This window comes from Equus caballus, chromosome 9 (genome assembly GCF_041296265.1).
Source record: "Equus caballus isolate H_3958 breed thoroughbred chromosome 9, TB-T2T, whole genome shotgun sequence".
Lineage (NCBI taxonomy): Eukaryota > Metazoa > Chordata > Mammalia > Perissodactyla > Equidae > Equus > Equus caballus.
Genome location: NC_091692.1, coordinates 59787184 through 59804249, shown reverse-complemented (window position 1 = coordinate 59804249; position 17066 = coordinate 59787184). Strand labels below are relative to the sequence as shown.

The 17066-nt window shown below is 36.1% G+C and overlaps 1 protein-coding gene across 4 annotated transcripts in view; it reads left to right on the top strand.

Annotated features, from left to right (window-relative positions):
* The window catches only part of STK3 (serine/threonine kinase 3), a 264139-nt gene that overhangs the window by 192788 nt on the left and 54285 nt on the right, over positions 1-17066 (top strand). For all 4 annotated transcript variants that reach the window (XM_023648755.2, XM_070222385.1, XM_070222387.1 and 1 more), the window contains 2 exons: positions 163-355; positions 12177-12352. In XM_023648755.2, coding sequence (XP_023504523.1) covers positions 163-355; positions 12177-12352 — 369 coding nt within the window. The remainder of the gene's footprint in view (positions 1-162; positions 356-12176; positions 12353-17066) is intronic.

Below are 17066 nucleotides of genomic sequence, written 5' to 3'. Positions count from 1 at the left end.
CTCTTATGATAACATTTGTGTATGTATCCTCACTTTAAAATTAATAGTAATAGTAGTGTTTTTTTCAGTATTAAAAGTATAATATGCTTGTACTATTGTTAAGAATTAAGAAATTCAGCTGTCTGAGAAAAGTCTTCCTTCATTGCAGTACTTTGCTTGCAGGATGAAGATGAGCTGGATTCCCACACCATGGTGAAGACTAGTTCGGAAAGTGTGGGCACGATGCGGGCTACCAGCACAATGAGTGAAGGGGCCCAGACCATGATTGAACATAATAGCACGATGTTAGAATCTGACTTGGGGACCATGGTTATAAACAGTGAGGATGAGGAAGAAGAAGATGGAACTATGAAAAGTATGTGGCTTTTTCCCATTGAACATTAATTTTCTATTTTGAAAGTATATTTCTGTTGAAATCAGAAGAGTTATATGTTACTTTTTATAGCCAGTTGTGGAAAATTTTGTTTCTTGGCTTTACTACTTAACAGTAAAAAGAGTGTGGCACAAATAAATTTAAAAAAACACTTTTTTTTTAGTATAGTAGAAAGCAGCATATCTTTAACTTAGGATTATGTTACTTTTTTCTGTTGAAGGATGCTAACCCATAGCTTATTTTAATTTGTAAAGTATGTTAGAGATAAAAAGATAGTGTTCCTAATATTTGCTTTTCCATTTTAAAAAAAATAAACCTAAAATTCTGTTCCAATAAATAGAACATCGTATTATTTCATGTTGTCTAAATTATCACTTGAGCTGCAGTGACAGAGGAGTTTAAGCTAAGGAAAGAAAGAAGGGCTGAGGTGGGAAAAGAACACTAGAAAGAAGGATCAAGGGACAGGAATACTCATGCAGAAAATTCAGTTCAGTTCAAATTTACTACTGCTTGTCGTGTGTGAGGCACAGTGCCAGGGGTGTTGCAGGGCCTAAAATGACAGTTAAGACATTCTTTCTGATCTCTGTTGCTTACAGAGTAATGAAGATAGAGATACTTTCACAGACTAGCATTTCTTTTTGTGTGTGTGTGTATATGTACATACATGCACACATACATATAGCTCTTCAAGATTGCAGTTAACTGTGAGACAGTGTGATTTCACAGTTTTAGGCAAAAGCAGATTAATTACCTCTTAATTCCTACTCATCTTTCTCTTTCCCCTACCCCCCTAGTCATGTGTGGTTAATGTTGCAGTCTAGGCACTAGGCTGTTTTCCACTACAGAGGATGGCTTCTAAATGGCACAAGTGGTAATACATGACTTCTTGCCTTGTAGAGCCTAGAAAGTTATAAATATTCAAGTGATTTGCTGATACTGTAAAATGGATATGGGTGGGAATTTCCTTTCTGACATTTCTGTTGTCTTTTCGCCTACCCCTTTCTTTTTCGCTACTCCCCTTGTGATGTCTTACCTCATAGCTTCAAGTCATTTGGCTCACTGCTGTTGCTTTCTTCACATTTCCTAGTCTGTGTAGCCCATTATGGTTGTATACTTTGACAGGGAGGGCCATGAAGCACAAAATGCCAACACATTGCTATACAGTTAATCTTGAGTGGGAAGGGGCAGTGGGATATGAATTTTTTTTATCTCCCATGACTGGTGGGTCTCTTGAGCCTTTGTCTTGGAAAGCAGCCTAAGACTTGGGTTCCTAGCTGGGCTTCTGACTAGAGTAGGCCTTCTGCATCCTTAACACGGTTATCCAACTGCATCAGATGATCTTGTAGCCTCCAAAGCCAGCTAATGTTAGGGTACAAGTCATATGCCCTGTAGATCCAAAAGGCCCTGTGATAAGACAGTTCACAACACATTTTCCATCAGCATGTAGCATCACTTTTCCACAGCTAATAAAATTCCTTTAGCCGAACTTTATAATTCTTTTTTTTCCTGCTTTTTCTCCCCAAATCTCCCCAGTACATAGTTGTATATTTTAGTTGTGGGTCCTTCTAGTTGTGGCATGTGGGACGCCGCCTCTGAGTGGCCAGGTGAGCGGTGCCTTGTCCGCGCCCAGGATCCCAACCGGCGAAACCCTGAGCCATTGAAGCGGAGCGTGCGAACTTAACCACTCGGCCACAGAGCCAGCCTGAAAATCTTTCTTTCTTGTAAAGGCCTCTGAACAAAGGGTTTCCATAGACACACAGTGGCCATTACAATGCACATTACTTGCACAGGAAATCATTCCTTTTATTTAACTAAAATCCTTGGGCTTCAGTTTGCCTCTTTCCTTTTATTCTGCCCTCATTGGAGATGGAAAACAGCTGGTCACTATTTTCTATGGAAGAACCCTTCAGATTTACTTGGATACTTATTAAATTGTATCCTCAGACTTTTCCTGGCTGAACAATTTCAGTCCCTTTAACCTTTGTGCAGGTATTATTTTCTAAGCTTTTAATCTTTTTTATGAATAGCCTCTGGATCTTATCCATGTTGTCTGTATCCTCCTTTGTTTAAAATACAGTCTGATGAAGTTAAGAAAAAGCTGATGTCAGTAGCTTCTGTATTAACATCCTGGTTTTATATGTATTCGCTATACTCTTGGCAACAAATTAAAGGACAGATTTTTAAGATCATTAATCAGGTGGAACCACTCACATCTTAAAATATTTTTAGAAGAACAAATTAGGTAATATTCATAAATTCCTTTGATGTTGAAATATATTACACTAAAGTTATGATTAATTGTTATTTGATTCCCTACACTTGTGTCTTTGTCATAGTCATGCTAAGAAGTTAAAAATTAAAGTTGCATTTTGTTAAAGTATTTTCAAACTTTCTTTATGTATTTAAATGTCTGTGAAGACTTCACCTGTTTAGAAGACATGTGCAAATTAAGAGAATTGATGAATAATTGTGGGTGGGCTGGCGTATTTTCTAAGGGTGTCATAGTCACACAATTTACTTTCCTTGTACGTGTTTGGGGGTATGTCCGAAGGAGAAGGAAAACAATTTTTTTCTTTAAAATTTCACATGCACAAAGAGATTGGTGATTATTGTATTCTTTATTGCTAATGGGTTTTTAGTTCCATAGCAAATAGTTGAAGGAAACGGAGCCAAAATTAAGGAACAAGGTAATTTTGACATTAAATTTGTTATTAAAATAAAAAGTTTTTATAAGTTAGGTCAGAATTCAGCTGCAACTGGAGAAATTGATGTCAATTTTATGTGATTATTCTTTCTGTGTTTTAAAGAAAAGTATTTGTCAGGGCCAGCCCAGTGGTGCAGCAGTTAAGTTCGCATGTTTCACTTCGGTGGTCCAAAGTTCACCGATTTGGATACTGGGTGCGGACCTACGCACTGCTTGTCAAGCCATGCTGTGGTAGGTGTCCCACATATAAAGTAGAGGAAGATGGGCACGGATGTTAGCTCAGGGCCAGTCTTCCTCAGCAAAAAAGAGGAGGATGGTGGCAGATGTTAGCTCAAGGCTAATCTTCCTCAACAAAAAAAGAAAAGAAAAAATAAAAATAAAGTATTTGTAATAGCAACCACAATCACATGTGACAGTGGTTACTGTCTTGAGATTTCCTGCTTCACTCTCCTGTTGAATATTTTTTTTATTTATTTCTTTTTTCCCTTTTTAAAAAAATAAATTGTAAGTCAGAAACACATCCTCTCTGTTCCACTCTGGTGAACATGCATCTCCCTGGAGACTCAAGAGCACAATGTGGGCGTGTGTTTCATATTGTATAATTAAACATTATTGGGCAATTATAGCTGCCCCTTCCTGTTAACTTTTAAAACAAACGTAACCCATTTTTCTCCTTAGAAACTTTTAAAAATTGTTTTTAAAATTTTCTTTGTGTATAACAAAGGTATACTCTAAATGTTAATACTGAGTTTTAAATTAAACAATGGAAAATATTTAGAAGTACAAGCACACACATTTGGATAAAAAAATTGTCAGCATATCTTGATATAAAGTCATCTGGAAAGAAAAATCTAATGGAATAGTCTGCCTTCTTTGATTTAAGTTGATTTTTAGACCTTTGTTAACTCTCTGTGAGAATGTTTATTTCTGACTTTGGAATGGATTATTTTCCAAAATTTTGAGTGTAGAACCTAACAGGCATTTTACCATAGGTTTTTCGGTCACCCTGTAAAAGACCCTTAAAATTATGATGTATCTGAAATGTAGGGATAAGTAAACCACTATGTAATAGGGGTGTTTAAGTTTCAAATTGGGGTATTCCTATAGTAAAATTGAAGGTTGCTACTCCTACCTTTTCCTGGATGCTCCCCTTAGGAATAAAAATGTATCAGGAACTGAATTTGGCTGTACCAGAAAACCTAAATAACAGTGATTTAAACAAAATAGGGTTAATTTCTTTTCTCGTTTAACTAGAAATCCAGAAGAAGAGTGTCCTGCATTGGTAGAGTGATTTCACGATATCATTAAAGATGCTTTCTGTGACACTATCTTTGGGGTGTTACTCTCGTCCTCCCGCTTGTAGAGTAACTGCTAGATCTCTAGCCATCAAGTTTGCATTCCAGGCAGGAGAAGAGAGCAAGAAGAAACAGAGGGGTGCACCTCTATCAAGAAAATAGAGCTTTCCTAGGAATCGTCATCTTACATACATGTCACTGGCCAGAATTGTGTTACATGCCCACTCCTCCCCACAAGAGAGACACCTTGTCACCTTGAGGAAGGGAAGACCTAGAGAAATTTGGTAGGCAGTTTTGAGTTTGAGCCTAGTTTGAGCCATTGGGACACTAGCAGTGGCTCATAGGACTTGGGATAGAAGCTCCTGATTAGGACAGGAGCAGCTCAGGACTGTTGGGGATGGAAGGATAGATTCCTAGAATGAAGCTTCTCAGTAATTATCTTTTTTTCTTAAGTCAGCCCCAGAGATTGGTCTACCTCTTCCGTTTCTATTGCCATTACTTGCTTCTGATTGGACATTTATTTCTTTGACTCCTTCCAGAAAAGAATACTGTCTGTTTTTTCAGCCTTTTCCTTACTCTATCTCTAAAGGAAGTGCCTGCCCAGCCCATCTTACTTTTTGTTGTGAATGTTTTCATAAAAGATTAAAGTTTTCCCCACTTTATTCTCTGTAGTGGAAAAGCAACTTTTGAGATTTTATTTTCCTCCTTCTCCTTTCCTGTATACGTTGCTGCTCTTAAAATGTAGGCCCTATTAGAGTAGCTGCTCTAAAAGTGTTCGTTTCCAGTGCGAAAAGATCAGTCTTGCATTTACTCAGATACCAAGGTCTGAATTAGGAGTCACTGGTATATCAAAAGACCACTGACTGCTTCATTACAGCACCAGGGTATCACTAGGGATTCTGGGATGAAGAGTTCCATACCTCCTAGGGGAGAAAACTGTAACTAGCATCTCTGCAGTGAAGCCAGTGCTGATCAGAGGGAAAGGTGATAAAAGCAGTGTGGGCCCGGCCTGGCCTGGGGAGCAGAGGAGGAAGGCTGGGGGCAGGGCAGTGGTCAGGGAGTGCTGTTTTCTTCAGTGGATTAGTAGTGCCATAATATGTCTTTGTTTTGTTTTTTACCAAGGCACCTACCTATACTAAATTTACTTTTTAAAGAATTCTATCTAGAAATTTGCTTCAATGAAACATTTTCTATACATTTGTCAAATGCAGTCGGTAATGGTGATCTTCATGGTTTCTTGCTTTCCCAGGAGTTATTTCCCAAGAAAACCATTTTTACTCTCCTCTCTGATTCCGATTTTACTATATAAGCATTTTACTATATAAGCTTGTTTTACCAAATGTTAAAGTTCTCAGATATCTTTCATGCATGTGACCCATCTTAAGACTGCCTGATTAAAATGAGAGCTTACAACACAAATAAATATGTAATTCTATTATAAAAGTGCTCTTCTCTTAAAAAAAAAGTAAAGAATATTAAGCAAAGGTTTCTTTAAGGGATTTTCTCCCCCCCAACCCATGATTTTATTTACTCAATTATTTTATAGAAAATGTGTTGAGCTACACTTGTAATATTTTATTATTTATTTTATAAAAAGAGCAGAGGTGGAGAATAATTGAGATTAAATTCCTGGACTTGATTTTGGAATAAAGGGTTGCCCTAGGAACCAAATTTCAATTCTGATGATAGAGAAAGATGTCTTGTAATGATGAGGGCCAGAGACAAATCAAGGGTTCTTAAAATCTGTTGAAAATGTTAATGGAATGTATGTGTCCTGTCCAAATGTCAGTAATGTAAGCTTGCCAAATTAACCAGTTTCTTCTTTTAACAGTAGGAGATTTTAGTGAAAAAAGTTGAAGATAAAATACCATAAACACAATGTCTTTATATAGCATTTATTATCATTAAAATATTATACTTTCTCTCCTATATATTTTGCTCATTTTTTATCATACCGATAAAGACTGTTCTTTTAGGGAATCTAAAGGTGGCTTTGGCTGTTATCTTCATAAACTGCCCCTAAGGAATTCCTTCTTCATGGGCTTTGTATGTTGGATATGAGAATGTTTGAAGTTCTGAAGGTTTACTACAAATATTGATGTTTTATACTATCCTAATTTTGATGGATGTCTCAGCATCTTTTCACTGGGTACCATTTTGGTCCCAGATGTCTTTCACACTTATTTTCAAGCTTTCTAAAGCCTGAGCAGCTCTAATTGGAGGATGAGTTTTAGATAAACAGTTGTATTTTTTTCCGTTTTTCCACTAATACATGAATATTCTGAATCTCAGATTCCTTCTGACTCTACTGGGATAGATCATTCTAAAAATTGTAGTAATCACAATAATTTCTCAAATTTATTATTGCCAATACATAGTTGCTAGTAATGAAATACCAGTAGCCTCTACTAATTCAAAAGTAATGATGTTGAAAAACCACATACAATGTCATTAGCTTCTCCTCATGGCCGTTGGTGTTGAACACCTGAGTAGATAGACAAAAACACTCGTTGATGGCCATAATTATCTTATTTGTGAAATTATTTGGGTGCAGGATTTGGGTTCCTGCATTAGGGAACTTACAGTTTAAAGATAGAAAAGATAAAGACAGAAACACATTTAAAAGACATAATTCATAGGCTGAAAATAAAAAACAAACTTTTTTTGCTATTATATTACTCATGTTTATTTACATTGTATCATAATGATTCACTTGATCAGAGATTAGGCTCAACCATCAAAATACCCACAAGGAAATGAAAAAGGCCTCTGTGTAGGTATTAAGAAATAAGATCACTTGCAAATAAAGGTCTGCATACATATAGAGAAAAATTTGGTTAACTTAGAATAGTTAACCTAAAAATATATAATCATTCTAGCCACAGCAATCAGGTAAGAAAAAGAAATAGAAGGGATCCACATGAGAAAAGAAGTAGTGAAACTGTCACTCTTTGCAGACGACATGATTTTATATCTAGAAAACCCTAAAGAATCTACTAAAAAACTTTTAGAAACAATAAAGGAACACAGTCAAGTCATGGGATACAAAATCAATGTAAAAAAATCAGTTGCATTTCTATACACTAATAACGAAGTAGCAGAAAGAGAAATTAAGAATACAATCCCATTTACAATTGCAACAAAAAGAATAAAATACCTAGGAATAAACTTAATCAAAGAGGTGAAAGATCTGCACAGCGAAAACTATAAAACGTTGAAAGACATTGAAGAAGACACAAAGAAATGGAAAGATATTCCATGTTCTTGGATTGGAAGAATTAACAGAGTTAAAATGTTCATACTTCCTAAAGCAATCTATAGATTCAATGCAATCCCTATCAAAGTTCCAACAACATTTTTCACAGAAATAGAACAAAGAATCCTAAAATTTATATGGAACAGCAAAAGACCGCGAATAGCCAAAGGACTTCTGAGAAAAACGAACAAAGCTGGAGGTCTCATACTCCCTGACTTCAAAATATGCTACAAAGCTATAGTAATCAAAACAGCATGGTACTGGCACAAAAACAGACACATAGATCAGTGGAACAGAATGGAGAGCCCAGAAATAAACCCACACATTTATGGACAGCTAATATTTGACAAGGGAGCCAAGGGCATACGGTGGAGAAAAAAAAGTCTCTTCAATAAATGGTGTTGGGAAAACTGGACAGCCACATGCAAAAGAATGAAAGTAGACCATTCCCTTATACCATGCACAAAAATCAACTCAAAATGGATTAAAGACTTGAATGTAAGACCCGAAACCATCAACTTCCAGAAGAAAACATAGGCAGTGCGCTCTTTCACATTGGTCTTAGCAGCATATTTTCAAGTCCCATGTCTGACCGGGCAAGGGAAACAAAAGAAAAAATGAACAAATGGGACTACATCAAACTAAAAAGCTTCTGCACAGCAAAGGAAACCATCAACAAAACGAAAAGACAACCTAACAATTGGGAGAAGATATTTGCAAACCATATATCAGATAAGGGGTTAATATCCAAAATATACAAAGAACTCATACAGCTCAACAACAGTAAAACCAACAATCCAATTAGAAAATGGGCAAAAGATCTGAACAGACATTTCTCCAAAGAAGATATACGGATGGCCAACAGGCATATGAAAAGATGATCAACATCATTAGCTATCAGGGAAATGCAAATCAAAACTACAATGAGGTATCACCTCACTCTGGTCAGAATGGCTATAATTAAGAAGACAGGAAACAACAAATATTGGAGAGGTTGTGGAGAGAAGGGAACTCTTGTACACTGCTGGTGGGAGTGCAAACTGGTACAGCCACTATGGAAAACAGTTTGGAGTATCCTCAGAAAATTAAGAATAGATCTACCATATGATCCAGCTATTCCACTGCTGGGTATTTATCCGAAGAACTTGAAAATGCAAAGGCATACAGATACATGCACCCCTGTGTTCATTGCAGCATTATACACAATGGCCAAGACTTGGAAGCAACCTAGGTGCCCATAAAGGGACGAATGGATAAAGAAGATGTGGTATATATACACAATGGAATACTCTCAGCCATAAGAAATGATGAAATCTGGCCATTTGTGACAACATGGATGGTCCTTGAGGGTATTATGCTGAGTGAAATTAATCAGAGGGAGAAAGTCAAATACCGTATGATCTCACTTATAAGTAGAATATAAAAACAACGACAAACAAACATATAGCATTGGAGATTGGATTGGTGGTTACCACAGGGGAAGGGGGGGAGGGCAAAAGGGGTGATTAGGTTCACATGTGAGGGGATGAACTATAATGAGTTTTTGGGTGGTGAACATGATGTAATCTACACAGAATTCGAAATATATTACAATGTACACCCAAAAGCTATATAGTGTTATAATCCAATGTTACTGCAATTAAAAAAATAAAAAAGATTTTAAAGGAATGATTTCAAATACTAAGCATTATTGAAGTCTGATCTGAGATTGTTTGGTTGACAATCTAACAATACAGTAAAAATTAAAAATATATTTTATTTGAAAAAATATATATATAATCAGCAGGGTCTCGAAGAGATATTGTACACCCGTGTTCATAGCAGCATTATTCACAATAGCCAAAAGATGGAAGCAGCCCAGGTGTCTGTTGACAGATGAATGGATAAACAAAATGTGATATATACATACAATGGAGTAGTATTTAGCTTAAAAAGGAAAGGAATTCTGATGCATGCTACAACATTGACGAACCTTGAGGACATTAAGCTAGGTGAAACAAGGCAATCATAAGAAGACAAATACTATAATGATTCCACTTACGTGAGATGTTTAGAGTAGTCTAATTCATAGAGACAGAAAGTAGAATGGGAGTTGCTGGGGCTGGTGGGGAGGGCAGAATGGGGAGTTGTAATTTAATGGATATAGAGTCTCAATTTTGCAAGATGAAAAGAGTTGAGATTAATTGCACAACAATGTGAATATACTTAACACTACTAAACTGTAAATTTAAAAATGGTTAAGATGGTAAATTTTATGTTATGTGTATTTTATCACATTTAAAAAAAAACTGTGAAGTCAATAAAAACTTTGTTTTAATAGGGAAAGGCATGTCATTTTAAGGCAATGAAAGGAAATTTTTTTTAATGAGTAAATACTGCCATTACCAGCCTCTCTTATATCCTTACCTAAGCAGCCTTTCCTGAACTTCACATCCACCAATAATGCACAGTTCTAAAAGCTAGGGAAAGGAAAGGGGAAATAGGATGCTTACCTGACAGCTACACCTCCCTCACCCCACCCTTGTAGTTTAATTTAAAGAATTCCAGACTTGCTGATTCACCACTTGGCGTAGGTATCAATTCAGTTTCATCTCATATTCCTAAAGAGTAAAAATAAAGGTTTTAGGGGGCCAGCCCAGTGGTGCAGCTGTTAAGTTTACGCGTTCTGCTTCACTGGCCCGGGGTTCACTTGTTGGGATCCTAGGTGCGGACCTACGCACCACTTGTCAAGCCATGCTGTGGTAGGCGTCCCACATATAAGGTAGAGGAAGATGGGCACACATGTTAGCTCAGGGCCAGTCTTCCTCAGCAAAAAGGAGGATTGGCGGCGGATGTTAGCTCAGGGCTAATCTTCCTCAAGAAAAGTAAATAAAGGTTTTAGTATGATATTCTTTTGACCAAAATTACCTTATAGCTCATCCTGAGCCAACAACGTTACTTAGTTGTCATTAATAGTAACTATAGTTTTAAGCTGCATTGGTACTATTACAAATGCATCCTAGACTGGCCAAATCACTATTAGTAATATTACCTCTGACTGGAATATCTCCATAGACAAGTAAAGATGATGATGTTGAGTTTGAAAAACGGCATATGAAAGGAACTGGGGACATTTCACCTGAAAAACAATTGAGACAGGAGCCATTATCTCTGTCTTCAGATATTTGAAGACTGGTATATGAAACAGGAATTTACTTGGAACATGAGTGTAAATTATAGAAGCACAGATTTTAAGTTTGCATTAAAAAAATACTTTTTGTAACTTAGAGTTACCCAGCAGGCTTCCTTGTGGGGAGGTATACTCCCCATCAGAGAAGTTTTTAAGAGGGTAGGTAACTTACTATATGGAGAACTATATAGGAAATGTCTTTGTGGTAGTCACTGGGACCTTTTTTTTTTTTTTACTCTAGGGCTTTAAGGAAACCAGTTTGAAAACCACTGGTCAAGACCATACCAGCCAGATTTAAAAATCTAGTTATTTCAAATGTTTCTTTTCCACGTTAATCATTCATTATAGAAAATGAGGAGCCACTGAACGATTCTCAGCAGAACGACATGATTTGCTTTGCATTTAGAAAGATTGCGATGTTGTCACTATGAAGCAAAAGTCAACACTGGGATGAAGCAGGGAGACCAGTTTGGAGGGTGCTACAGTGGCCTAGGCAAGAAATGGTTAGAAGCTAAGCTAAGATAGTAGCTGGATAAAGGAAAAGGGTTAGATTTAAACAGCTCTATGGAGAAGTAGAATTAAGAAGACCTAACCATCAGTTTGATATGATGAGAAGATAGGAGTCTGGGTTAATTCTCAACTTTACTGCTTTGGGGGGTGAGTAAATAATGCTGACTTTAGCATGTGGAGGAGCCCCAGGTTTGAAGGGAAAAATCTTGAGTTTAGCTTTAGAACTGGTAAGTTTGAGGTAACTCTAACTTAGATCAAGTAATCCAATAGTAAGCAGTGGGCAAGGCAGATACAGAACTTAGGAGCAAGGTCTGGGCTGGAGAAATAGAGTTTGGAGTCATGGATATAAATATGACAGGCAAAATCATAGGAGTCCAGGAGGAGGTGGAATCAGCTAGAAAGGACTCTGAGGAAGCAAAGAGATAGAAGAGGAACCTGGATGAGTCCTTGTGATTCCTTACAGCTGATAGTGGTGCACAATGACAATAACAGTGCAGGCTTAAATGTTTAAAAAAAAACACTTAGGTTTAAAAATTTACTTTATTTGGCAAATTTCAAATGCGTCTGAAATGATTTTTAATAAAATTATGGTAAAGATGCTGCCAAAATTCTGAAACGTTTCTACAATCTAAGGATATTGTAGATCTCTGCCTGATCATTAGTTGACTTTTTTATTTGGCGTAGATATTTTTGTTTTTTCATTCTTATTTTATTTTATTTTACTTTGTTCTTCATTAAGTTGACAGTGTTAGCCTTGAATTTGACCAGTGCAAATATATTACTCAATAAAAAATCATCCTTCAATAAAAATCATACTTCTTCTTGGATATAAGAACTTATACCCTTCCCGTGTTCTTTGTTTACCTAAGGAAATGCGACTTCACCACAAGTGCAAAGACCATCTTTCATGGACTACTTTGATAAACAGGACTTCAAGAATAAGAGTCATGAAAACTGTAATCAGAACATGCATGAACCCTTCCCTATGTCCAAAAATGTTTTTCCTGATAACTGGAAAGTTCCTCAAGATGGAGACTTTGACTTTGTAAGTACATTTTAATTCTCCCATTTATGTTTTATCTTTCTTTGTTTTATTGTCACATTGAGAAGCATAGTTTGTGTGTGTATGAAATTATAGACTTTATATTAATATTCAATACATAGCTGTATATGTGGGTAGAGGAATGGTAAAATTTTTATAGTTTGCTTGTAGAAGTGTACTTGGCAGAGAAATGTAAATAATTGCTTATAGTTAAGTAAATCATTGTCCAAATTTAGAGAAATATTTAAGACTCTTTAAAACAAAATGACAGCTATTTCAAAAGATGTTTTTAATAATGCAAATATGAGATACTTCTGACAGTCAGTCACTTCAGTTTCCAAAACAAATGATGCAAAGGTATTTATGACATAGACTTTGAGAAATTTGCCTCAACTTTGAAAGTTAACTTAATTAGTTTCTACTTTAGTAAGTGTTAATTCCACTTGGTTTGTCAGAAATAATAGTCCTCTTCTATATCTAGTTAGCATATAAACTTCAATATAAAACTGTGCCTTATTGCTTCTTTTGTTACATTTTCTCTTTATTTCTTCTGTCCAGCTCCTTATTATTTATTTCTTTTAAAGAATGCATATAATACGGATAAGCAATTCTAAAGCAACTTTCTACATACTGAGAGAGGAAATTCTCAAATGATTTCTTTAATGGAGTAGAAATTTTTATAGAGTAAGTTTTTACCTTAGTATGTTTTAAATAGTATGTTACTTCTGTGTATTGCTCTAAGATTTTTTCCACGTAAAATAACTACAATCCTTTATAGCTATATTTCTTAATAAATACACTTATTTATGAGTAAATAAAATTTTAAATGTATTTATATCTTTAAAATTTGTAAGTAATATTAAGCCATTTTGTTTAGTTAACATTCTTCTGAATGCTTTGACATTATAAATATTTTGACTATTAAGTACTTTTCTCCTAAATATTGTGATTATTTGAAGTTTTTAATAATCAGATAATAAAGTTGCAAAATCTGTCCTCAATATATTTAATGCTAATTGCTAGCAAATATTAGCAATGGCACAGGGTAGCCTGAAAATATTAATTATAATATCTACTTGTTATTTTTTTCAATTTTGAAGTTAGAAATCAGAAAAATAAAATCTGTATTTCTATAGCTCTAGTAAGATTTCATTTTAAAGCATCTACTTTTTAAAAAATTATAAATTATTTAGAATGCTGACATTCAAACTTTGAATCATTCATGATCATGATGAATAATGTAGAGTATTTAACATCAAAGAACTCTGTCTTGTCTCAGTTGGAGTAAATCTTAATAGCCTCTGGGAAATAGTTTTAAATGAGCTACAAAGTAATGAGTAAATTTCATAGTTAAGAAATAGCCAATAAAATGATTTAATTCTGTTTCACTTAGCCTTTGCTACCATCCCCAAAACTTAATGGCTTAAAATAATGATTTTATTTGCTCATAATTTTGTGGGTAAGCAGTTTGACTAGGTTCAGCTGAGTGGTTCTTTCTCTGGTCTCACCTGGGTCTCTCAAGTGTCTGTAATCATCTGGCAGCTTGACTGGACCTGAATGATCTCTTTAATTGCCTCACTCGTGTGTCTGGCAGTTGTGCCGACAGTTGGCTAGGCCGTATGACCCTATCAGGCAAGACTGGGGTTTTTATGTGGCAGTAGTAGCCTTCCAAGAGGGTGATAGCAGAAGTTGCAAGGCTTCTTAAGACCTATACTTAGAATCTGCAGTGTCCATTTGCAATGGCATTAAAAATAATGAATACTTAGGAATAATCTTAACCAAGGAAGTGAAAGACTTGTACACTGAAAATTACGAAACGTTGCTGAAGACCTTAAAGAAGATACCTCATGTTCTTGGATCAGGAAACTTAACATTGTTAAATATTGTCCAAAGCAATCTGTAGATTCAATGCAATCTTTATCAAAATCCCAGTGACATTTTTTTTTCAGAAATAGAAGAATACATCCTAAAATTAATGTGGAATTTCAAGAGACTCGAATAGTCAAAACTATCTTGAACAAGAGAGACAAAGTTGGAAGTCTCATACTTCCTGATTTCAAAACTTACTACACAGCTACAGTAATCAAAACAAAGCTGCAGTAATCAAAACAAAGCTATAGTAATCAAGACAGACAGACGTATAGACCAGTGGAGTAGAATAGAGAACCCAGAAATAACCCATCACGTGTATAGTCAAATAATTTTCAACAAGGGAACCAAGACCATTCAACGGGGAAAGGACAGTCTTGTCAGCAAAGGATGCTGGGAAAACTGGATGTCCACTTGCAAAAGAATGAAGTTGGGCCCTTACGTTACACCATATACAAAAATTAACTCAAGGGGCCAGCCCCATGGCCGAGTGGTTAAGTTCCTCACACTCCGCTTCAGAGGCCTAGATTCATGGGTTCAAATCCTGGGTGTGGACCTACTCTACTTATCAGCCATTCTGTGGAGGCATCCCACATACAGAAAATAGAGGAATATTAGCACAGATGTTAGCTCAGGGCTAGTCTTCCTCAAGCTAAAAAAGAAGAAGATCGGCAGTGGATGTTAGCTCAGGGCAAATCTTCCTCACCAAAAAAAAAAAACCTCAAAATGAATCAAAGATCTGAATGTAAGAACTAAAACTATAAAATTTCTAGAAAAAACATAGGAGAAAAGCTTCATGATGTTGGATTTGGCAGTGATTTCTGTTTTTTTTTCTTCTTTTTTGAGAAAGATGAGCCCTGAGCTAACTACTGCCAATCCTCCTCTTTTTGCTGAGGAAGACTGGTGCTGAGCTAACATCCATGCCCATCTTCCTTTACTGGTTTTATACGTGCGACGCCTACCACAGCATGGCTTTTGCCAAGTGGTGCCGTATCCGCACCCGGGATCTGAACCGGTGAACCCCGGGCCGCCGAGAAGTGGAATGTGCGAACTTAACTGCTGCGCCACCGGGCCGGCCCCAACATGATTTCTTGAAAATGACACCAAAAGTACAGGCAACAAAAGAAAAAGTAGATGAATTGGACTTCATCAAAATTAACACTTTTGTGCATCAAAGGGCATCAAAAGAGTGAAAAGGCAATCCACGGAATAGGAGAAAACATTTGCAGATCACATATCTTATAAGGGGTTAGCATCTAGGATGTAATAAAGAAATCCTACAACTCAACAACAAAACACCAAACAACCCAATTAAAAAATGAACAAAGGACTTAAATAGATATTTCTCCAAAGAAGATATACGAATGGCGAATAATCAAATGAGAAGATGCTCACTATTATTAATCATTAGAGAAATGTAAATCAGAGCCCCAATGAGATACCATTTCACACTCGTTAAGATGGCTTTTATATAAACAGAGAAAGAGAGAGGGGGAGGAAGGGAAGAAAGGAAGGAGTAACAAGTGTTGGAGAGGATATGGAGAAATTGGAACCCTTCCTTCACTGTAGGTGGGAATGTCAAATGGTGCAGCTGCTGTGGAAAACAGTGTGGCATTCCTCAAAAATATTAAACATAGAATTACCATGTGATCGAACAATTCCTCTTATGGGTATGTACCCAAAAGAAGTGAAAGCAGGAACTTGAACAGATAATTTGTACTTCCATGTTCATAGCAACATTATTCACAATAGTCAAAAGGTGGAAGCAACCCAAGTGTCCATAGATGGATGAATAAACAAAGTGTGATATATGCATACCATGTGATATTATTCAGCCTAAAAAAGGAAGGAAATTCTGACACATGCCATGACATGGATGAACATTGAAGACATTATGCTAAGTGCAATAGCCAGTCACAAAGGGACACTGTATTATTCCACTTACATGAGATACCTGGAATAGTCAAATTCATAGAGACAGAAAGTAGTTGTTGCCAGGGGCAGGTGGGGAGGGAGAAATAGGGAGTTATTGTTTAATGGGCACAGAGTTTCAGTTTTGCAAGATGAAAAAAGTTCTGGGGTGGATGGTGGTGATAGTTGCACAACAATACAAATGTATCTAATGCCACTGAATTGTACGCTTAAAATGGTTAAAATAGTGAATTTTAAGTTATGTATATTTTGCCACAGTACAGAATTAATAAGAGGGGGAAACAAAAAGAATTCAAATAGTGCCACTTGTACTGTGTTCTGTTAGTCAAAATATGTCATGAGGCCAGTCCAGATTCAAGGGATATGAAAATAGATTTCACCTCATGATGGGAAGAACAGCAAATTCACATTGCAGAGGGCCCTGTGGAATGAAAGGAATTGTTGCAATCGTCTTTGCAAGTAATCTGCTAGAACTTATTATAATTAAAATTTAACAGAAATTAGAATATTAAATTTAGGAAATTGGAGGTCATTAGTGATTTTGATAAGGGCCATTTCAGTACACTGCTTTTTAAATTTTCACACACACACAACTTTTGACATGCAGCCTTCCACTGTCATTTTAGGTTTATTCTAGTTTTGTAAATCAGAGCATTGAATTTTCCAGTGGCCAGCTCCTGTAAGTAAACTTTTGGTAATATTTTCATGTTACTCATCATAGATTTGGGAGTCCTATCTGGAAATTCCAAATTTTGTTAGAAAACATTAAACTAACTTAACAAATGTTCTGCTTTGGATTCTGCTAGGCTTCTGGGTAAAAAAACTTAGTTTATTAGATTTAGAAGATATAAATTAATTATTAAGTTGTGATCCGGAGCAATAATTCAGATGTCTTGTGGTTTTGCGTAAGAGAGGG